Genomic DNA, 25,000 nt, shown 5'->3' with positions numbered 1-25,000 from the left:
AACTGACTCAACCCTGGCTGTGCCCTACATCTAGGGCCGGTTTCTCAGACAAAGATTAAACCTAATATTGGACAAAGAAAAAAACACACAATGGAGATTGTCATAGGTTTAATCTGTGTCAAGCAAACGGGCCCCTAAAGTGGTTTAAGGACTGACTCGTCCACGTTTCGCCTGCTACTGATATCTATGATACATACGACTTAGTTGTGTTCCTCCCAGCTGGTTTCATGTGGTTGTGGGTTATGGGTTTGGGTTGGAAATCAGCGGTTGTTTCTTACCTTGTCCGCAGTGGTCGGTCTTATGAGAGAAACTCTGTGGTACTGTTGCCGAAGCAATGCCCACAGCGCATCCAGTCGACCCTGAAAACAGGAAGAGAAAACAGTTTGAACGTTGATTCATATTTTATTTTTGATAAAACATTTTTCAAACATTTCTAAAAAATACTTAACATTTTTTTGTTTTGTTATTGTGGTACTTTCTGAAGTCACAGTAGATATAACAACAACAACAACATGTAAAGTATTTTTTAGAAATGTTTGAAAAATGTATTGAAAATGAAATACAGAAATATCTAATTTACATATAAGTATTCACACCCCTGAGTCTACACGTTTTAGACTCCTTATGGCAGCGATTACAGCTGTGAGTCTTTCTGGGTGAGTCTCTAAGAGTGATTACCGCTGTGAGTCTTTCTGGGTAAGTCTCTAAGAGCGATTACAGCTATGAGTCTTTCTGGGTAAGTCTCTAAGAGTGATTACAGCTGTGAGTCTTTCTGGGTAAGTCTCTAAGAGTGATTACAGCTGTGAGTCTTTCTGGGTAAGTCTCTAAGAGTGATTACAGCTGTGAGTCTTTCTGGGTAAGTCTCTTAAGAGTGATTACAGCTGTGAGTCTTTCTGGGTGAGTCTCTAAGAGTGATTACCGCTGTGAGTCTTTCCGGGTAAGTCTCTAAGAGCGATTATAGCTGTGAGTCTTTCTGGGTAAGTCTCTAAGAGTGATTACAGCTGTGAGTCTTTCTGGGTAAGTCTCTAAGAGCGATTACAGCTGTGAGTCTTTCTGGGTAAGTCTCTTAAGAGTGATTACAGCTGTGAATCTTTCTGGGTAAGTCTCTAAGAGCGATTACAGCTGTGAATCTTTCTGGGTAAGTCTCTAAGAGCGATTACAGCTGTGAGTCTTTCTGGGTAAGTCTCTAAGAGCGATTACAGCTGTGAGTCTTTCTGGGTAAGTCTCTAAGAGCGATTACAGCTGTGAGTCTTTCTGTGTAAATTTCTAAGAGATTTGCACACCTGGATTGTACAATATTTACCAATCCATACAACTTATTAGGTGATTTGTTAAGCACATTTTTGCTCATGAACTTATTTAGTCTTGTCATAACAACGAGTTTGAATAGTTGTTGAATCAAGACATTTCAGCTTTTAAAAAATGTCTAAAAACGTAATTCCCCTCCCTCCCTCCCTCCCTCCCTCCCTCCCTCCCTCCCTCCTCCCTCCCTCCCTCCCTCCCTCCCTCCCTCCCTCCCTCCCCCTCCCTCCCCCTCCCTCCCTCCCCCTCCCTCCCTACATCCTCCCTCCCTCCCTACCCCCCTTCCTCCCTCCCTCCCTACATCCTCCCTCCATCCCTCCCTCCCTCCCTACATCCTCCCTCCCTCCCTCCCTCCCTACCCCCTCCCTCCCTACATCCTCCATCCCTCCCTCCCTCCCTCCCTCACTACATCCTCCCTCCCTCCCTCCCTCCCTCCCTCCCTCCCTCCCTCCCTCCATTATAGGATATTGTGTGTAGAGGCCAGTGATACAGAACCTCAATTGAATCTATTTTTAAATTCAGGCTGTAACAACAAAATGTGGAGAAAGTCAATGTGTGTGAATTCTTTCTGAAGGCAATGTATATATTTTACAGGAAAACAATAAAGATACTGTCGTTAACAATTGTATTGGGAAATCAAAACTTTTGCGATTACAATGTAATTTACTGTAGAGAATCTGTGTGGTGAAAACAAGAGTGAAACCAAGCTTCCCGGAAGCTTCTCCAACAGACTAGGCCTTATCAGGCTCTGACCAAAACAAGAAGCTTCTCCAACGGACTAGGTCTTATCAGGCTCTGACCAAAACAAGAAGCTTCTCCAACGGACTAGGCCCTATCAGGCTCTGACCAAAACAAGAAGCTTCTCCAACGGACGAGGTCTTATCAGGCTCTGACCAAAACAAGAAGCTTCTCCAACGGACGAGGCCTTATCAGGCTCTGACCAAAACAAGAAGCTTCTCCAACGGACTAGGCCTTATCAGGCTCTGACCAAAACAAGAAGCTTCTCCAACGGACGAGGTCTTATCAGGCTCTGACCAAAACAAGAAGCTTCTCCAACGGACGAGGTCTTATCATGCTCTGACCAAAACAAGAAGCTTCTCCAACGGACGAGGTCTTATCAGGCTCTGACCAAAACAAGAAGCTTCTCCAACGGACCCGGTCTTATCAGGCTCTGACCAAAACAAGAAGCTTCTCCAACGGACGAGGTCTTATCAGGCTCTGACCAAAACAAGAAGCGTCTCCAACGGACTAGGCCTTATCAGGCTCTGACCAAAACAAGAAGCTTCTCCAGCGGACTAGTTCTTATCAGGCTCTGACCAAAACAAGAAGCTTCTCCAACAGACTAGGCCCTACCAGGCTCTGACCAAAACAAGAAGCTTCTCCAACGGACTAGGCCCTATCAGGCTCTGACCAAAACAAGAAGCTTCTCCAACGGACTAGGCCCTATCAGGCTCTGACCAAAACAAGAAGCTTCTCCAACGGACGAGGTCTTATCAGGCTCTGACCAAAACAAGAAGCTTCTCCAACGGACTAGTTCTTATCAGGCTCTGACCAAAACAAGAAGCTTCTCCAACGGACTAGGCCCTATCAGGCTCTGACCAAAACAAGAAGCTTCTCCAACGGACTAGACCCTATCAGGCTCTGACCAAAACAAGAAGCTTCTCCAACGGACTAGTTCTTATCAGGCTCTGACCAAAACAAGAAGCTTCTCCAACGGACTAGGCCTTATCAGGCTCTGACCAAAACAAGAGAGTTAAGGGAATAGGGTGCCATTTTCAGACGTAATCTTGAACGTACCTTTATAGGGGTATACCATTTGGACTCCTGGCGCTGTTGGTATGTAGGTTTGGGTTTGGGGGGCCGTTTGGCCATCATGGGCTCTTCCACCTCCTCAGGAACAGACACTACAGCATTCTTAGCCTTTTCAAGCCTTGCCCCTTCCTCTGTAGAGCCCTTCTCTCCCCAACGCACCTGGACAGGACACAACAGACAGGGGTCAGAAGGTCAATTCCGGTTCAACATCACGTTGTTGTTATTAACGTCCTGTAACATCGGACTGTTCTGAAAAGTTAAACGTACATTGTCCCTTTCGTATAACCCCTGATTAATAACCAGGTGATGTGTTGATTTGACTGTTTTCGTTTAAATCATCGCCTTTCTTTTGGCTCCTGAAGCTTATCCTGTTTAAATTAAATCCATCACATCTGTTGCCGGGTAGAACCCACCGGTACCGACAGCAGACAGGTGAGTGGTTAATTATTGACACGCCCTTCTAGCTGTAGGTTTAGCTGCTACGATACATAACCGCAACCTATGATCTCCCATTCCCCACGGAAAAACAGACACCTCCACACGCACGTCACATATCTACCCTGATGAAAAACACACACGTCAGATATCTACCCTGATGAAAAACACACACGTCAGATATCTACCCTGATGAAAAACACACACGTCAGATATCTACCCTGATGAGAAACACACACGTCAGATATCTACCCTGATGAAAAACACACACGTCAGATATCTACCCTGATGAAAAACACACACGTCAGATATCTACCCTGATGAAAAACACACACGTCAGATATCTACCCTGATGAAAAACACACACGTCAGATATCTACCCTGATGAAAAACACACACGTCAGATATCTACCCTGATGAAAAACACACACGTCAGATATCTACCCTGATGAAAAACACACACGTCAGATATCTATCCTGATGAAAAACACACACGTCAGATATCTACCCTGATGAAAAACACACACATCATATATCTACCCTGATGAATAAAAGATTGCTTGTACATTCTATCGCTGCAGGTTGTACATTGACACACTTCAGGTTGTACGTTCAACACACTGCAGGTTGAAGAAGCGTTGTGCTTCAACACACTGCAGGTTGAAGGAGCGTTGTGAGTCAACACACTGCAGGTTGAAGGAGGTTGTGCTTCAACACACTGCAGGTTGAAGGAGCGTTGTGCTTCAACACACTGCAGGTTGTACGAGCATTGTGCTTCAACAACACACTGCAGGTTGAAGGAGAGTTGTGCTTCAACACACTGCAGGTTGAAGGAGCATTGTGCTTCAACAGACTGCAGGTTGAAGGAGCGTTGTGCTTCAACACACTGCAGGTTGAAGGAGCGTTGTGCTTCAACACACTGCAGGTTGAAGGAGAGTTGTGCTTCAACACACTGCAGGTTGAAGGAGCGTTGTGCTTCAACACACTGCAGGTTGAAGGAGCGTTGTGCTTCAACACACTGCAGGTTGAAGGAGCGTTGTGCTTCAACACACTGCAGGTTGAAGGAGCGTTGTGCTTCAACACACTGCAGGTTGAAGGAGCGTTGTGCTTCAACACACTGCAGGTTGAAGGAGTGTTGTGCTTCAACAGACTGCAGGTTGAAGGAGCGTTGTGCTTCAACACGGTAGGGGAAGTGGGGACCGTATGGAGACGGTAGTTGCATGAACAAAGCCTCAACAACCGTAGGGAAAGTTGGAGGTATGATCGTTTCCCCCCCTAAGGCTCTCAGAAATCGCCGCTATCCCAGCAACGTCCTCTAGACTTGGTAGTATGGGTAGAGGGGAGTGGGAGAGTGTTAGCGAGATGGGGAGAGGGGGAGAGATGGGGAGAGGGGACGAGATGGGGAGAGGGGGTGAGATGGGGAGAGGGGGCGAGATGGGGAGAGGGGGCGAGATGGGGAGAGGGGGAGAGATGGGGAGAGATGGGGAGAGGGGGCGAGATGGGGAGAGGGGGCGAGATGGGGAGAGGGGACGAGATAGGGAGAGGGGGTGAGATGGGGAGAGGGGGCGAGATGGGGAGAGGGGGCGAGATGGGGAGAGATGGGGAGAGGGGGAGAGATGGGGAGAGATGGGGAGAGGGGACGAGATGGGGAGAGGGGACGAGATGGGGAGAGGGGGCGAGATGGGGAGAGATGGGGAGAGGGGGCGAGATGGGTAGATGGGGAGAGATGGGTAGAGGGGGCGAGATGGGGAGAGGGGACGAGATGGGGAGAGGGGACGAGATGGGGAGAGATGGGGAGAGGGGGAGAGATGGGGAGAGGGGGCGAGATGGGGAGAGATGGGGAGAGGGGGAGAGATGGGGAGAGATGGGGAGAGGGGACGAGATGGGGAGAGGGGACGAGATGGGGAGAGGGGGCGAGATGGGGAGAGATGGGGAGAGGGGGCGAGATGGGTAGAGATGGGGAGAGGGGGAGAGATGGGGAGAGATGGGGAGAGGGGGAGAGATGGGGAGAGATGGGGAGAGGGGACGAGATGGGGAGAGGGGACGAGATGGGGAGAGGGGGCGAGATGGGGAGAGATGGGGAGAGGGGGAGAGATGGGGAGAGATGGGGAGAGGGGACGAGATGGGGAGAGGGGACGAGATGGGGAGAGATGGGGAGAGGGGGAGAGATGGGGAGAGGGGACGAGATGGGGAGAGGGGGCGAGATGGGGAGAGATGGGGAGAGGGGGCGAGATGGGTAGATGGGGAGAGATGGGTAGAGGGGGCGAGATGGGGAGAGGGGGAGATATGGGGAGAGGGGGCGAGATGGGGAGAGGGGGAGAGATGGGTAGAGGGGCGAGATGGGGAGAGGGGAGAGATGGGTAGAGGGGGAGAGATGGGTAGAGGGGCGAGATGGGGAGAGGGGGCGAGATGGGGAGAGGGGGAGAGATGGGTAGAGGGGCGAGATGGGGAGAGGGGGAGAGATGGGTAGAGGGGGCGAGATGGGGAGAGGGGGAGAGATGGGTAGAGGGGGAGAGATGGGGAGAGGGGGCGAGATGGGGAGAGGGGGCGAGATGGGTAGAGGGGGCGAGATGGGGAGAGGGGCGAGATGGGGAGAGGGGGAGAGATGAGTAGAGGGGCGAGATGGGGAGAGGGGAGAGATGGGTAGAGGGGGAGAGATGGGTAGAGGGGCGAGATGGGGAGAGGGGGCGAGATGGGGAGAGGGGGAGAGATGGGTAGAGGGGCGAGATGGGGAGAGGGGGAGAGATGGGTAGAGGGGGCGAGATGGGGAGAGGGGGAGAGATGGGTAGAGGGGGAGAGATGGGGAGAGGGGGCGAGATGGGGAGAGGGGGCGAGATGGGTAGAGGGGGCGAGATGGGGAGAGGGGGCGAGATGGGGAGAGGGGGAGAGATGAGTAGAGGGGACTAGATGGAGAAATACATCAAGCCGAAGGCAGTGCTCAATCCTTCATCCATCCTGTGACTTCAGAAAACCAGGCTGAGAGGAGAGAGAAGGATGAGCTGGCAGCACCTGTCATGTCAGAGCCCGTCAGCAGCTGACAGGAACGACATAATGCCTACACACACAATCTAAAAAGACTCACTTTACTTTGCACCTTCCTGGAGTTTACAGGCAGGCCGGGCAAGGCTTGAGTATAGTGTGGAGTTCATTTCTTATCTGGCGGCTTTTCTGTTCTGTTCTGGGCACATTGCTCGGTACCAGATGACAGCAGATCCAATTTGTAATCAGGCTCTGTGTGAGTAAACCAGCCCATGATGTTTGAGATCATGTTCACTGAGTGTACAAAACATTAAGAACACGTTCCTAATATTGAGTTGCATCCCATTTATTGCCCTCAGAACAGCCTCAATTTGTTACACAGGGATGCTGGACCCATGTTGACTCCAATGCTTCACATTGTTGTGTCAAGTTGGCTGGATGTCCTTTGGGGTGGTGGACCATTCTTGAAACACACGGGACACTTTTGAGGTTGTAAAACCCAGCAGCGTTGCAGTTCTTGACACAAACCGGTGTGGCCTGGCAACCTACGACCATAACCCCGTTCAAAGGCACTTAAATATTTTGTCCTGCCCATTCAACCTCTGAATAGCAAACATACACAATCCATGTCTCAACTGTCTCAAGACTTAAGTATGCTCCTTTAACCTGACTCCTCCTCTTCATCTTTAATCTGTCTCCTCCCCTTCATCTTTAACCTGACTCCTCCCCTTCATCTTTAACCTGTCTCCTCCTCTTCATCTTTAACCTGTCTCCTCCTCTTCATCTTTAATCTGTCTCCTCCCCTTCATCTGTAACCTGACTCCTCCCTTTCATCTTTAACCTGACTCCTCCCCTTCATCTTTAACCTGTCTCCTCCTCTTCATCTTTAACCTGACTCCTCCCCTTCATCTTTAACCTGTCTCCTCCTCTTCATCTTTAACCTGTCTCCTCCCCTTCATCTTTAACCTGACTCCTCCCCTTCATCTTTAACCTGTCTCCTCCCCTTCATCTTTAACCTGACTCCTCCCCTTTCATCTACACTGATTGAAGTGGACATAACATCAGTGACATTCAATAGGGGATCATAGCTTTCACCTGGATTCACCTGGTCAGAGAGGTGTTCATAATGTTGTGTATATTCTGGTACAATATATCATAACGTAGATGTTTTTATCCAAAGCGACTCAACGTCACGCATGCCTACGTTTTACATATGGGTGACCACAGCAGGAATCGACCCCCGCAACTCTCGTCTTCGCAAGCACCACGCTTTATCAACTGAGCCGCACAGTACAAACCACACTAAACAATGTCTGTCGTAAATAGTCAAACCTCCATGCGTTTGATCCCTCCTGCTCCTCTCCCTCCGTAGTACGAGGCGTCGACAGTCGCCCACTTCTTCTTGGGCAGGTGATCGTCCTCCTCTGGCTCCTGAACCGATTACAAACAGGTCAGGAATGACTGACTACACCCAGAATTACAAACGGAAGTAATGATGTAATGATGTAATGATGTAATGTTGTAATGTTGTACTGTTGTAATGATGTAATGATGTAATGATGTAATGTTGTAATGATGTAATGATGTAATGATGTAATGTTGTAATGATGTAGTGATGTAATGTTGTAATGATGTAATGTTGTACTGTTGTAATGTTGTACTGTTGTAATGTTGTAATGATGTAATGTTGTAATGATGTAATGTTGTACTGTTGTAATGCTGTAATGATGTAATGTTGTAATGATGTAATGTTGTAATGATGTAATGATGTAATGATGTAATGTTGTAATGATGTAGTGATGTAATGTTGTAATGATGTAATGTTGTACTGTTGTAATGTTGTACTGTTGTAATGTTGTAATGATGTAATGATGGAATGTTGTAATGTTGTAATGATGTAATGATGTAATGTTGTAATATTGTAATGATGTAATGTTGTAATGTAATGATGTAATACTGTAGTGATGTAATGTTGTAATGTTGTAATGATGTAATGTTGTAATGTTGTAATGTTGTAATGATGTAATGTTGTAATGATGTAATGTTGTACTGTTGTAATGTTGTATAAATGTAGTGATGTAATGATGTAATGTTGTAAGGAAGTAATGTTGTAATGTTGTAATGATGTAATGTTGTACTGTTGTAATGTTGTACTGTTGTAATGTTGTAATTATGTAATGATGGAATGTTGTAATGATGTAATGATGTAATGTTTTAATATTGTAATGATGTAATGTTGTAATGTAATGATGTAATACTGTAGTGATGTAATGTTGTAATGTTGTAATGATGTAATGTTGTAATGTTGTAATGATGTAATGTTGTAATGTAATGATGTAATACTGTAGTGATGTAATGTTGAAATGTAAAGATGTAATGTTGTAATGATGTAATGTTGTAATGATGTAATGATGTAATGTTGTAATGTTGTACTGATATAATGTAATGTTGTAATGATGTAATGGTGTAATGTTGTAATGATGTAATGTTGTAATGTTGTAATGTAATGATGTAATACTGTAGTGATGTAATGTTGTAATGTTGTAATGATGTAATGTTGTAATGTTGTAATGGTGTAATGATGTAATGTTGTAATGATGTAATGTTGTACTGTTGTAATGTTGTATAAATGTAGTGATGTAATGATGTAATGTTGTAAGGAAGTAATGTTGTAATGTTGTAATGATGTAATGTTGTACTGTTGTAATGTTGTACTGTTGTAATGTTGTAATTATGTAATGATGGAATGTTGTAATGATGTAATGATGTAATGTTTTAATATTGTAATGATGTAATGTTGTAATGTAATGATGTAATACTGTAGTGATGTAATGTTGTAATGTTGTAATGATGTAATGTTGTAATGTTGTAATGATGTAATGTTGTAATGTAATGATGTAATACTGTAGTGATGTAATGTTGTAATGTTGTAATGTCGTAATGTTGTAATGATGTAATGTTGTAATGATGTAATGTTGTAATGTAATGATGTAATACTGTAGTGATGTAATGTTGTAATGTTGTAATGTTGTAATGATGTAATGTTGTAATGTTGTAATGATGTAATGTAATGTTCTAATGTTGTAATGTTGTAATGATGTAATGTTGTAATGATGTAATGTTGTAATGATGTAATGTTGTAATGATGTAATGGTGTAATGTTGTAATGATGTAATGATGTAATGTTGTAATGTTGTAATGATGTAATGTAATGTTCTAATGTTGTAATGTTGTAATGATGTAATGTTGTAATGATGTAATGTTGTAATGATGTAATGTTGTAATGATGTAATGGTGTAATGTTGTAATGATGTAATGTTGCAATGATGTAATGATGTAATGTTGTAATGTTGTAAGGTTGTAATGTTGTAATGTTGTAATGTTGTAATGATGTAATGTTGTAATGATGTAATATTGTAATGTTGTAATGATGTAATGTTGTAATGTTGTAATGATGTAATGATGTAATGTTGTAATGGTGTAATGTTGTAATGGTGTAATGTTGTAATGTCGTAATGATGTAATGTTGTAATGTTGTAATGATGTAATGTTGTAGTGTTGAACTGTTGTAATGTTGTAATGTTGTAATGATGTAATGTTGTAGTGATGTAGTGATGTAATGTTGTAATGTTGTAATGATGTAATGCTGTAGTGTTGAAATGTTGTAATGTTGTAATGTTGTAATGATGTAATGTTGTAGTGATGTAGTGATGTAATGTTGTAATGTTGTAGTGATGTAATGTTGTAGTGATGTAGTGATGTAATGTTGTAATGATGTAATGATGTAATGTTGTAATGTTGTAATGATGTAATGTTGTAGTGATGTAGTGATGTAATGTTGTAATGATGTAATGATGTAATGTTGTAGTGATGTAGTGATGTAATGTTGTAGTGATGTAGTGATGTCATGTTGTAATGATGCAATGATGTAATGTTGTAGTGATGTAGTGATGTCATGTTGTAATGATGTAATTATGTAATGTTGTAGTGATGTAGTGATGTAATGTTGTAATGATGTAATGATGGAATACTGTAATGTTGTACTGTTGTAATTATGTAATACTGTAATGTTGTACTGTTGTAATTATGTAATGCTAGGTTATGAGAAACATGAAATGTGAGCCCTGGTTCCACTGAGTCCCTATCTGAGGACCTGACGTGGACACACCTGTGTCTGTGTGTGTGTGTGTGTGTGGGTGTGTGTGTCTGTGCGTGTGTGTCTGCGTGTGTGTCTGTGCATGTGTGTGTGTGTGTGTGTGTGTGTGTGTGTGTGTGTGTGTGTGTGTGTGTGTGTGTGTGTGTCTGTGCGTGTGTGTGTGTGTCTGTGTGTGTGTCTGTGCATGTGTGTGTGTGTGTGTGTGTGTGTGTGTGTGTGTGTGTGTGTGTGTGTGTGTGTGTCTGTGTGTCTGTGCATGTGTGTGTGTGTGTGTGTGTGTGTGTGTGTGTGTGTGTGTGTGTGTGTGTGTGTGTGTGTGTGTGTGTGTGTGTGTGTGTGTGTGTGTGTGTGTGTGCGTGTGTGTGTGTGCGTGTGCGTGCTGTACTCACGGGTGGTGGAGGCCGCAAAGGAGCAGGAGGAGGAGGGGGGGGTTTGATGACCTGAAACACACAGAACAAAACAACAAACAGTGAAATGTCAGGAAAGTGTGTCAATCACAGACAGACAGACAAACAAAGGGCTGACAGAGGTGAGACGATGCATGGCAGGTGACACTGTCTCTGTCAGCAATGTACCTGTGCTGTGTGTGTGTTTCAGCTTTTTCTGTGTCATAGTTTATAGGGTGGGGCCTGAACGTTGAGGGTATGGATAGGGTGGGGCCTGAACGTTGAGGGTATGGATAGGGTGGGGCCTGAACGTTTAGGGTATGGATAGGGTGGGGCCTGAACGTTGAGGGTATGGATAGGGTGGGGCCTGAACGTTGAGGGTATGGCTAGGGTGGGGCCTGAACGTTGAGGGTATGGATAGGGTGGGGCCTGAACGTTGAGGGTATGGATAGGGTGGGGCCTGAACGTTGAGGGTATGGATAGGGCTCTACTGGCAGCTCAACACTCTGTGGACTACTGATTACAAAATCCTGCCTGAGAACCAACAAAGGGCCCCCTGGTGTAAAATAACACAATAAAGAGACACTCCAAATCAACTAGTGACAGACAGGGGAGAGTCTTAGGCTAGTAATTAATTAGATGGGGTTCAGTGGTCCCAAGCAGCAATCCCCCAATCAGAGTTCTGAGGAGATAATTAACATCAATGAGATGCAGATATGAGAGAAGAGGAAAGGAGGAGAGGGGAAAAGGGGAGAGGAGATGGGAGGAGGAAAGGAGGAGAGGAGAAGAGGAGAGAAGAGGGGAGAGGAGAAGAGGAAAGGAGGAGAGGATATGAGGAATGGGTTGAGGAGAAGAGGGGAGAAGAGGGGAAAGAAGAGGAGAAGATGGGAGAGGAGAAGAGGGGAGAGAACAGGAGAGGAAAGGATGAGAGGAGAAGAGGGGAGGAAAGGAATAGAGGAGAAGAGAGAATAAGATAAGAGAGGAGAAGAGGTGAGGGGAGAGGATAAGAATGGAGAAGAAAGGAGGGAAGGAGAGAGGAGGGTAGAGAATAGGGGAGAGGAGCGAAGGAGAGAAGATGGGAGAGGAGGGGAGAGAAGAGGGGAGAGGGAAGAGGAAAGGAGGAGAGGGTTGGGGAGAAGAGGGGAAAGGAGATGAGAAGAGATAGGAAGAGGGGAGAGGAGAAGAGGGGAGAGAACAGGAAGGAGGGGAGAGAACAGAAGAGGAGGGGAGGGGAGAAGAAAGGAGATGTGAAGAGGTTGATCCAGACTAGAGCTTGGGGTCTGATCCATACTAGAGCTTGGGGTTGATCCAGACTAGAGCTTGGGGTCTGATCCATACTAGAGCTTGGGGTTGATCCAGACTAGAGCTTGGGGTCTGATCCATACTAGAGCTTGGGGTCTGATCCAGAGTAGAGCTTGGGGTTGATCCAGACTAGAGCTTGGGGTTGATCCAGACTAGAGCTTGGGGTCTGATCCATACTAGAGCTTGGGGTTGATCCAGACTAGAGCTTGGGGTCTGATCCATACTAGAGCTTGGGGTTGATCCAGACTAGAGCTTGGGGTTGATCCAGACTAGAGCTTGGGGTTGATCCAGACTAGAGCTTGGGGTCTGATCCAGAGTAGAGCTTGGGGTTGATCCAGACTAAAGCTTGGTTTTCTGATCCATACTAGACTGACTGGAAGATGAGTGCCTGGTCAGGTCACTAAACATACACACAAGCACAGGCATGTACTTGCATGTACTCACAAATGCCTGTATGCACACAGACACATTCACACAAACATACATATAGTCGTGTACAAAAGTTTTGAGAATGACACAAATATTAATTTTCATGAAGTTTGCAGCTTCAGTGTCTTTAAAAATATTTGTCAGATGTTACTATGGAATTCTGAAGTATAATTACAAGCATTTCATAAGTGTAAAGGGCTTTTATTGACAATTACATGAAGTTGATGTAAAGAGTCAATATTTGCAGTTTTGACCCTTCTTTTGCAAGACCTCTGCAATCCACCCTGGCATGCTGTCAATTAACTTCTGGGCCACATCCTGACTGATGGCAGCCCATTCTTGCATAATCAATGCTTGGAGTTTGTCAGAATTTGTGGGGTTTTGTTTGTCCAGCGCCTCTTGAGGATTGACCACAAGTTCTCAATGGGATTAAGGTCTGGGGAGTTTCCTGGCCATGGACACAAAATATCGATGTTTTGTTCCCCGAGCCACTTAGTTATCCCTTCTGCCTTATGGCAAGGTGCTCCATCATGCTGGAAAAGGCATAGTTCATCACCAAACTGTTCCTGGATGGGAGAAGATGCTCTCGAGGGATGTGTTGGTACCATTCTTTATTCATGGCTGTGTTCTTAGGCGAAATTGTGAGTGAGCCCACTCCCTTGGCTGAGAAGCAACCCCACACATGAATGGTCTCAGGATGCTTTACTGTTGGCATGACACAGGACTGATGGTAGCACTCACCTTTTCTCCTCCGGACAAGCTTTTTCCCGGATGCCCCAAACAATCGGAAAGGGGATTCAGAGAAAATGACTTTACCCCGGTCAGCAGTCCAATCCCTGTACATTTAGCAGAATATCAGTCTGTCCCTGATGTTTTTCCTGGAGAGAAGTGGCTTCTTTGCTGCCCTTCTAGACACCAGGTCATCCTCCAAAAGTCTTTGCCTCACTGTGCATGCAGATGCACTCACACCTGCCTGCTGCCATTCCTGAGCAAGCTCTGTACGGGTGGTGCCCCGATCCCGCAGCTGAATTAACTTTAGGAGACGGTCCTAGCGCTTGCTGGACTTTCTTGGGCTCCCTGAAGCCCTTCTTCACAACAATTGAACCGCTCTTCTTGAAGTTCTTGATGATCCAACAAATGGTTGATTTAGGTGCAATCTTACTGGCAGCAATATCCTTGCCTGTGAAGCCCTTTTGGTGCAAAGCAATGATGACGGCACGTGTTTCCTTGCAGGTAACCATGGTTGACAGAGGAAGCTTCCAGTCTGTTATTCGAAAATATTCAGCATGACAGAATGATCTCCAGCTTTGTCCTCGTCAACACCAACACTTGTGTTAACGAGAGAATTTGGTCCTTTTGTTGGCAGGGGTAAAATGGAGCAAAATGTTTTTTGGGGATTCAGTTCATTTGCATGGCAAAGAGGGACTTTGCAATTAATTCAAATTCTTCTGATCACTCATCATAACATTCTGGACTATATGCAAATTGCCATCATACAAACTGAGGCAGCAGACTCTGTGAAAATTAATATTTGTGTCATTCTCAAAACTTTTGGGCACGACTGTACATGGGCGCATACAAATGTGCATATGCACACACAAACACACATCTCTCCCATCCCAGAGTGATGTGCCTAGCAGGCCTGTCCTGTCTGTGCCAGGGGTTGTGATAACTGACTGACTAGCAGGCCTGTCCTGTCTGTGCCAGGGGTTGTGACACGTCTACTGACTGACTAGCAGGTTGTCCACAATGTGATTCCTCTCAAAGACAAGATACCTTCACGACTTTTATATCTGCATACAAAGCATTTCCCTGGACAGGGACGCTTGGCAGGTGTCAGTCAGTAGAGAACATTTAGTCACTTCAGATAAGATACTGGCTTAGAACAGCACTGACATTGATATGTAAGAAAGACAGGACAAACAAAAAATGAACCCAGTGAAAGGGGTCAGATCTGGTCTACTGACTGATTCTCAGAGTAGGAAGGGCTGATCTAGGGTCAGATCCGGTCCCCTACTAACAGATTCTCAGAGGAGGAAGGGCTGATCTAGGGTCAGATCCGGTCCCCTACTAACTGATTCTCAGAGGAGGAAGGGCTGATCTAGGGTCAGATCCGGTCCCCTACTGACTGATTCTCAGAGTAGGAAGGGCTGATCTAGGGTCAGATCCGGTCCCCTACTAACTGATTCTCAGAGGAGGAAGGGCTGATCTAGGGTCAGATCCGGTCCCCTACTAACAGATTCTCAGAGGAGGAAGGGCTGATCTAGGGTCAGATCCGGTCCCCTACTGACTGATTCTCAGAGTAGGAAGGGCTGATCTAGGGTCAGATCCGGTCCCCTACTAACTGATTCTCAGAGGAGGAAGGGCTGATCTAGGGTCAGATCCGGTCCCCTACTAACTGATTCTCAGAGTAGGAAGGGCTGATCTAGGGTCAGATCCGGTCCCCTACTAACTGATTCTCAGAGTAGGAAGGGCTGATCTAGGGTCAGATCCGGTCCCCTACTAACTGATTCTCAGAGGAGGAAGGGCTGATCTAGGGTCAGATCCGGTCCCCTACTAACAGATTCTCAGAGTAGGAAGGGCTGATCTAGGGTCAGATCCGGTCCCCTACTAACTGATTCTCAGAGTAGGAAGGGCTGATCTAGGGTCAGATCCGGTCCCCTACTAACTGATTCTCAGAGGAGGAAGGGCTGATCTAGGGTCAGATCCGGTCCCCTACTAACTGATTCTCAGAGTAGGAAGGTCTGATCTAGGGTCAGATCCGGTCTCCTACTAACAGATTTTCAGAGTAGGAAGGGCTGATCTAGGATCAGTTTAGGCTTTATGTTACCAGTTCAGTGTCTTGATTTTAAGAGTCAAAGTATATAACTGGTTCACTGAATTGATTTTAAGAGTCAAAGTATATAACTGGTTCACTGAATTGATTTAAAGAGTCAAAGTATATAACTGGTTCACTGAATTGATTTAAAGAGTCAAAGTATATAACTGGTTCACTGAATTGATTTTAAGAGTCAAAGTATATAACTGGTTCACTGAATTGATTTTAAGAGTCAAAGTATATAACTGGTTCACTGAATTGATTTAAAGAGTCAAAGATATAACTGGTTCACAATTATTTTGATCAAAGTATATAACTGGTTCACTGAATTGATTTAAAGAGAAAGTATATAACTGGTTCACTGAATTGATTTTAAGAGTCAAAGTATATAACTGGTTCACTGATTTTTAAAAGTCAAAGTATATAACTGGTTCACTGAATTGATTTAAAGAGTCAAAGTATATAACTGGTTCACTGAATTGATTTAAAGAGTCAAAGTATATAACTGGTTCACTGAATTGATTTTAAGAGTCAAAGTATATAACTGGTTCACTGAATTGATTTAAAGAGTCAAAGTATATAACTGGTTCACTGAATTGATTTAAAGAGTCAAAGTATATAACTGGTTCACTGAATTGATTTAAAGAGTCAAAGTATATAACTGGTTCACTGAATTGATTTTAAGAGTCAAAGACCACATTATGTTGATTATTCATTGAAAAGATGAATATGCCATCGTCGCAGGTCAGCTGTGCATTTTACAAAATGTGTTTTTTTTCAACAAAATGCAGAGTAATTATGGCATGTCGCAGGTTGAAGAGCCGCTTCATTCACAGTGAACGACTCTGATACCAGTATACCACGACTCTGATACCAGTATACCACGACTCTGATACCAGTATACCACGACTCTGATACCACCAGAAACACCTTCACCTAGGAACACCGTCACCTAGGGACACCTTCACCTAGGAACACCTTCACCTAGGAACACCGTCACCTAGGAACACCGTCACCTAGGAACACCTTCACCTAGGAACACCGTCACCTAGGAACACCGTCACCTAGGAACACCATGACCTAGGAACACCTTCACCTAGGAACACAGTCACCTAGGAACACCTTCACCTAGGAACACCTTCACCTAGGAACACCGTCATCTAGGAACACCTTCACCTAGGAACACCTTCACCTCGTAAAACGTTCACAGAGGGACAGCTTCACTTAGGAACATCGTCACCTTGGAACACCGTCACCTAGGAACACCGTCACCTAGGAACACCGTCACCTAGGAAGACCTTCACCTAGGAACACCTTCACCTAGGAACACCGTCACCTAGGAACACCTTCACCTAGGAACACCGTCACCTAGGAACACCTTCACCTAGGAACACCGTCACCTAGGAACACCTTCACCTAGGAACACCTTCACCTAGGAACACCGTCACCTAGGAACACCATCACCTAGGAACACCTTCACCTTCACCTAGGAACACCGTCACCTAGGAACACCTTCACCTAGGAATACCTTCACCTAGGAACACCTTCACCTAGGAACACCGTCACCTAGGAACATCGTCACCTAGGAACACCTTCACCTAGGAACACCGTCACCTAGGAACACCGTCACCTAGGAACACCATGACCTAGGAACACCTTCACCTAGGAACACAGTCACCTAGGAACACCTTCACCTAGGAACACCTTCACCTAGAAACACCGTCATCTAGGAACACCTTCACCTAGGAACACCTTCACCTCGTAAAACGTTCACCGAGGGACAGCTTCACTTAGGAACATCGTCACCTAGGAACACCGTCACCTAGGAACACCGTCACCTAGGAACACCGTCACCTAGGAAGACCTTCACCTAGGAACACCTTCACCTTGGAACACCGTCACCTAGGAACACCTTCACCTAGGAACACCTTCACCTAGGAACACCGTCACCTAGGAACACCTTCACCTAGGAACACCGTCACCTAGGAACACATTCACCTAGGAACACCTTCACCTAGGAACACCGTCACCTAGGAACACCGTCACCTAGGAACACCTTCACCTAGGAACACCTTCACCTAGGAACACCGTCACCTAGGAACACCTTCACCTAGGAACACCGTCACCTAGGAACACCGTCACCTAGGAACACCTTCACCTAGGAACACAGTCACCTAGGAACACCTTCACCTAGGAACACCTTCACCTAGAAACACCGTCATCTAGAACACCTTCACCTAGGAACACCTTTGCACCCAAAACGTTCACTCCAGGACAGCTTCACTTAGGAACATGTATGTCACCTAGGAACACCGTGGAACACTTGATCACCTAGGAAGACCTTCACCTGTTGAACGTTCACCTTGGAACACCGTCACCTAGGAACACCTTCACCTAGGAACACCTTCACCTAGGAACACCGTCACCTGGAACAAACCTAGGAACACTTCACCTTGGAACACCGTCTTGGAACACCTTCACCTAGGAACACCTTCACCTAGGAACACCGTCACCTAGGAACACCGTCACCTAGGAACACCTTCTTTAAACACCGTTTCCTAGGAACACCTTCCTAATATTGAGTTGCACCCGTGGATTTGCCAACAGAACAGTCTCAATAAGGGATATGGACTATACCAGATGTTGCTAGCCCATGTTGACTCCAATGCTCGTGTCAAGTTGGCTGATGTCGTTTTGGTGGACCATTCTTCTATATTATTTATATTCCAGATTCCGAAGAACCCAGCAGCGTCCAGAAGCAAATTCCTGACAATTCATCTTGCGGCCTGGGGTTTACAACCGTACTCTGTTTAAAGGCACTTAAATCTTTTGTCTTGCCCGTTCACCCTCAACGGCACACATACACATTCCCTGTCTGAATGGTGTCAAGGCTTAAAATCCTTCTTTAACATGTTTCCTACCCTTCATCTACACTGATTGAAGTGGATTTAACAGATGACATCAATAAGGGATCATAGCTTTCACCTGGATTCACCTGGTCAGTCTATGTCCTGGAAAGAGCAGGTGTCCCGATTGTTTTGTACATTCAGTCTATATTATTTATATTCCAGATTCCGGTCTCTCGTCCAGAAGCAAATTTCCTGCAATTCATCTTGCTATGGGGTTTCGTACTGTGTATGTGTACTGTATACTGCATTCTCCAAATAGCTCATTCTAATATGTATACTTTATACTGTATTCTCATTCTAATATTTATACTGTATACTGTATACTGTATTCTCATTCTAATATTTATATTGTATACTGTATTCTCACTCTAATATTTATACTGTATACTGTATACTGTATTCTCATTCTAATATTTATACTGTATACTGTATACTGTATTCTCACTCTAATATTTATACTGTATACTGTATTCTCATTCTAATATTTATACTGTATACTGTATACTGTATTCTCATTCTAATATTTATTTGGTATACATTCTAATATTTATACTGTATACTGTATTCTCATTCTAATATTTATACTGTATACTGTATTCTCATTCTAATATTTATTCTGTATACTGTATACTGTATTCTCATTCTAATATTTATACTGTATACTGTATTCTCATTCTAATATTTATTCTGTATACTGTATACTGTATTCTCATTCTAATATTTATACTGTATACTGTATACTGTATTCTCATTCTAATATTTATACTGTATACTGTATTCTCATTCTAATATTTATACAGTATACTGTATTCTCATTCTAATATTTATATTGTATACTGTATTCTCATTCTAATATTTATACTGTATACTGTATACTGTATTCTCATTCTAATATTTATACTGTATAATGTATTCTCATTCTAATATTTATACGGTATACTGTATTCTCATTCTAATATTTATATTGTATACTGTATTCTCATTCTAATATTTATACTGTATACTGTATTCTCATTCTAATATTTATACTGTATACTGTATTCTCATTCTAATATTTATACTGTATACTGTATAATGTATTCTCATTCTAATATTTATACTGTATACTGTATTCTCATTCTAATATTTATACTGTATACTGTATAATGTATTCTCATTCTAATATTTATACTGTATACTGTATACTGTATTCTCATTCTAATATTTATACGGTATACTGTATACTGTATTCTCATTCTAATATTTATACTGTATACTGTATTCTTCTCATTCTAATATTTATACTGTATACTGTATTCTCATTCTAATATTTATACTGTATACTGTATTCTCATTCTAATATTTATACTGTATACTGTATTCTCATTCTAATATTTATACTGTATACTGTATTCTCATTCTAATATTTATACTGTATACTGTATTCTCATTCTAATATTTATACTGTATACTGTATACTGTATACTGTATTCTCATTCTAATATTTATACGGTATACTGTATACTGTATTCTCATTCTAATATTTATACTGTATACTGTATACTGTATTCTCATTCTAATATTTATACTGTATACTGTATTCTCATTCTAATATTTATACGGTATACTGTATACTGTATTCTCATTCTAATATTTATACTGTATACTGTATACTGTATTCTCATTCTAATATATTGTGTTGTGTGTGTGTGTGTGTGTGTGTGTGTGTGTGTGTGTGTGTGTGTGTGTGTGTGCGTGCGTGCGTGTGTGTGTGTGTGCGTGTGTGTGTGTGTCACTGGATACTTTACCATCTGCCATACACCCTGAGTAGGCCCAAAGCTGCAACACCAACACCAGGTTCCACCAACCAATCACAGCCACTCATAGGCATCATCCCCACACGGACCCCAGTTTATGGGCCAATTAGAGTAGCTGACGCTAATCCCATTCATTTTTTTTTAAACATTCCTTTTTTTTTTTTTTTTTTTTTTTTACAATCATGTTGAGTCAAGCTGTTTCTGTGTAAAATTGTGACAGTGTGTCTATGGCAGGTAGAATATAGTCACATTTAAAATGATGCACCTTCATTAGGGGGGGAAAATTAACCTATTTGACAGAAATGCTGTCCCCATAAAGGATTGGCCACAGTGATTACCAGAGAATATAACTGCACATTGTAAATACTGTACGTGTTGAAGTTGATCGGACAGGAACTGTGACGATGAGACAAGGTGAAAGACTGGTCGAGGTCATAGCAGGAGAGAAACTCAGTTCAAACCTCTAAGCCAGTAGACCCTTATGTCTGACTGACAACATCAGATATAATATCTCACTGTTAATCAATTCAATTCATCCAGAATCTTCCGTTTCTCTCTAAGCCTACAACCACATTGCTCATACATTTATGGAGGACTTTAAAACCACAGACTCCCTTTAAAACCACAGACTCCCTTTAAAACCACAGACTCCCTTTAAAACCACAGACTCCCTTTAAAAACCACAGACTCCCTTTAAAACCACAGACTCCCTTTAAAACCACAGACTCCCTTTAAAACCACAGACTCCCTTTAAAACCACAGACTCCCTTTAAAAACCACAGACTCCCTTTAAAACCACAGACTCCCTTTAATACCACAGACTCCCTTTAAAACCACAGACTCCCTTTAAAACCACAGACTCCCTTTAAAACCACAGACTCCCTTTAAAACCACAGACTCCCTTTAAAAACCACAGACTCCCTTTAAAAACCACAGACTCCCTTTAAAAACCACAGACTCCCTTTAAAACCACAGACTCCCTTTAAAACCACAGACTCCCTTTAAAACCACAGACTCCCTTTAAAACCACAGACTCCCTTTAAAACCACAGACTCCCTTTAAAACCACAGACTCCCTTTAAAACCACAGACTCCCTTTAAAACCACAGACTCCCTTTAAAACCACAGACTCCCTTTTAAACCACAGACTGGGGTTTACAACCACAGACTCCCTTTAAAACCACAGACTCCCTTTAAAACCACAGACTCCCTTTAAAAACCACAGACTCCCTTTAAAAACCACAGACTCCCTTTACAACCACAGACTCCCTTCAAAACACTGGTGTGTACAAGATCAACATATCAGGGTGGGGTGTAGTTCACATCAGGGTGGGGTGTGGTTCACATCAGGGTGGGGTGTGGTTCACATCCGGGTGGGGTGTGGTTCACATCAGGGTGGGGTGTAGTTCACATCCGGGTGGGGTGTGGTTCAAATCAGGGTGGGGTGTAATTCATATCAGGGTGGGGTGTAATTCATATCAGGGTGGGGTGTAATTCATATCAGGGTGGGGTGTAATTCACATCAGGGTGGGGTGTAATTCACATCAGGGTGGGGTGTAATTCATATCAGGGTGGGGTGTAGTTCACATCAGGGTGGGGTGTAATGCATATCAGGGTGGGGTGTAATTCACATCAGGGTGGGGTGTAATTCACATCAGGGTGGGGTGTAATTCACATCAGGGTGGGGTGTAATTCATATCAGGGGGTGGTGTAGTTCACATCAGGGTGGGGTGTAATTCATATCAGGGTGGGGTGTAATTCATATCAGGGTGGGGTGTAATTCATATCAGGGTGGGGTGTAATTCAAATCAGGGTGGGGTGTAATGCATCAGGGTGGGGTGTGGAATTCATATCAGGGTGGGGTGTAATTCATATCAGGGTGGGGTGTAATTCATATCAGGGTGGGGTGGAGTTCACATCAGGGTGGGGTGTAATGCATATCAGGGTGGGGTGTAATGCATATCAGGGTGGGGTGTAATTCACATCAGGGTGGGGTGTAATGCATATCAGGGTGGGGTGTAATGCATATCAGGGTGGGGTGTGGTTCATATCAGGGTGGGGTGTAATGCATATCAGGGTGGGGTGTAATGCATATCAGGGTGGGGTGTAATGCATATCAGGGTGGGGTGTAATGCATATCAGGGTGGGGTGTAATTCATATCAGGGTGGGGTGTAATTCATATCAGGGTGGGGTGTAATTCATATCAGGGTGGGGTGTAATTCATATCAGGGTGGGGTGTGGTTCATATCAGGGTGGGGTGTGGTTCATATCAGGGTGGGGTGTGGTTCATATCAGGGTGGGGTGTAATTCATATCAGGGTGGGGTGTAATTCATATCAGGGTGGGGTGTAATTCATATCAGGGTGGGGTGTAATTCACATCAGGGTGGGGTGTAATTCATATCAGGGGGTGGTGTAGTTCATATCAGGGGGTGGTGTGGTTCACATCAGGTTGGGGTGTAATTCATATCAGGGTGGGGTGTAATTCATATCAGGGTGGGGTGTAATTCATATCAGGGTGGGGTGTAATTCATATCAGGGTGGGGTGTAATTCACATCAGGGTGGGGTGTAATTCACATCAGGGTGGGGTGTAATTCATATCAGGGTGGGGTGTAATTCATATCAGGGTGGGGTGTGGTTCATATCAGGGTGGGGTGGAGTTCACATCAGAGTGGGGTGTAACTCACATCAGGGTGGGGTGTGGTTCATATCAGGGTGGGGTGGAGTTCACATCAGAGTGGGGTGTAACTCACATCAGGGTGGGGTGTGGTTCATATCAGGGTGGGGTGGAGTTCACATCAGAGTGGGGTGTAACTCACATCAGGGTGGGGTGTGGTTCATATCAGGGTGGGGTGTAATTCTGTGTTCCTATAAACAAAAATAAAGGTTTAATTCACTACACCGCCTGTATGACCTTGTGCCTGGCAGGGTTCCATGTGGGAAGGAGAGAGAGTGTGTGTGTGTGTGTGTGTGTGTGTGTGTGTGTGTGTGTGTGTGTGTGTGTGTGTGTGTGTGTGTGTGTGTGTGTGTGTGTGTGTGTATGGGGCTCATCCTGCTGAAGCACTGAAAGCCTTGAAACCCAGCTGAAACCTGGCAGACTGGGGGTTGAAATATTAACAACCAACACATGGCCTTCTCCTCCTCTCCTCCTCTCCTCCTCTCCCTCTGTCCCCAGGTCCCTGAAGGAGAGCCGCAGTAGATTCAGCACCAAGACAAACACAGCGCTGGCCAGACATGCTGCAGGGGCTTTACATTCTAATGCCTTTGGTGGTTTTCCAGAATATGCTTCCATGTCACCATGGAAAGGCTCCCAGTGTTCTCGTCAGGGTCTCAAACAGAGGTGAGGCATATGATTATTGGTAGTAATATGATTATTTGGAGGCTGTTGGTGATGGTATAATGGTATATTTCTGTATTGGTGACTGTATAATGGTATATTTCTGTATTGGTGACGGTATAATGGTATATTTCTGTATTGGTGATGGTATAATGGTATATTTCTGTATTGGTGATGTTATAATGGTATATTTCTGTATTGGTGATGGTATAATGGTATATTTCTGTATTGGTGATGGTATAATGGTATATTTCTGCATTGGTGATGGTATATTTCTGTATTGGTGATGGTATATTTCTGTATTGGTGACGGTATAATGGTATATTTCTGTATTGGTGATGGTATAATGGTATATTTCTGTATTGGTGATGGTATAATGTATATTTCTGTATTGGTGACTGTATAATGGTATATTTCTGTATTGGTGATGGTATATTTCTGTATTGGTGATGGTATAATGGTATATTTCTGTATTGGTGATGGTATAATGGTATATTTCTGTATTGGTGATGGCATATTTCTGTATTGGTGATGGTATAATGGTATATTTACGTATTGGTGATGGTATAATGGTATATTTACGTATTGGTGATGGTATAATTCAGTTGTGAATCATTTAGCAGAGTATTTTATCCAGAGCCACGACAGTAGTGAATCATTTAGCAGACTCTCTTATCCAGAGCCACTACAGTAGTGAATCATTTAACAGACTCTCTCATCCAGAGCCACTACAGTAGTGAATCATTTAACAGACTCTCTCATCCAGAGCCACTACAGTAGTGAGTCATTTAACAGACTCTTATCCAGAGCCACTTACAGGAGCAGTTAGGGCTGTGTCTTTCTCAAGGGCACATTGACAGGTTTGGGGATTCGTACCAGTGACCTTTCAGTTACTGGACCAACGCTCTTAACCGCAAGGCGTTCTACAAGTCCTGAAACTATCGTCTGGTCATTGCGGGCTTTAAATGTTTAAGTGGAGAGAGAGAGAGAGAGAGAGAGAGATGTGAACTGGGTTATGGAGGGGGCGTTGTCATGGTGATGATAAACCATTGAGAATCCGTGAGCTTCCACGCAAACATATTGAAACTCAGCTATATATCGTAGAGGATGAAAACACGACATATGATATAGCCGACATTTGATATTAAAAAAATAAATAAACACGAGAAGGAGAATAGAAAAATCTGACCACGAAAACAAAAACAAAAAAAGGAATGAAGACAACATTGCTTAGTGGAAGATCGGAATCCAGATACGGAATGTGGTACCAACCACAGAGTTAAAAACATATATATTGCTATGGTTACTACTTCCTGTTCACTTCCTGTTTGAGGCTCTTC

At 43.9% G+C, this 25,000-nt stretch overlaps 1 protein-coding gene across 1 annotated transcript in view; it reads right to left on the bottom strand.

Annotated features, from left to right (window-relative positions):
- Positions 1 to 25,000, bottom strand: part of LOC135506014 (anthrax toxin receptor 2-like) — a 142,286-nt gene that overhangs the window by 56,780 nt on the left and 60,506 nt on the right. Inside the window, exons 10-13 of the mRNA XM_064925388.1 lie at positions 11,074 to 11,124; positions 7,861 to 7,959; positions 3,100 to 3,273; positions 279 to 359 (exon numbers count right to left, since the gene is read on the bottom strand). Of these exons, the coding sequence (XP_064781460.1) occupies positions 279 to 359; positions 3,100 to 3,273; positions 7,861 to 7,959; positions 11,074 to 11,124 (405 nt within the window). The remainder of the gene's footprint in view (positions 1 to 278; positions 360 to 3,099; positions 3,274 to 7,860; positions 7,960 to 11,073; positions 11,125 to 25,000) is intronic.

Source organism: Oncorhynchus masou, chromosome 1, assembly GCF_036934945.1.
Source record: "Oncorhynchus masou masou isolate Uvic2021 chromosome 1, UVic_Omas_1.1, whole genome shotgun sequence".
Lineage (NCBI taxonomy): Eukaryota > Metazoa > Chordata > Actinopteri > Salmoniformes > Salmonidae > Oncorhynchus > Oncorhynchus masou.
Note: the sequence above shows the minus strand (reverse complement) of the source record. Positions and strands in the feature narration are given on the sequence as shown.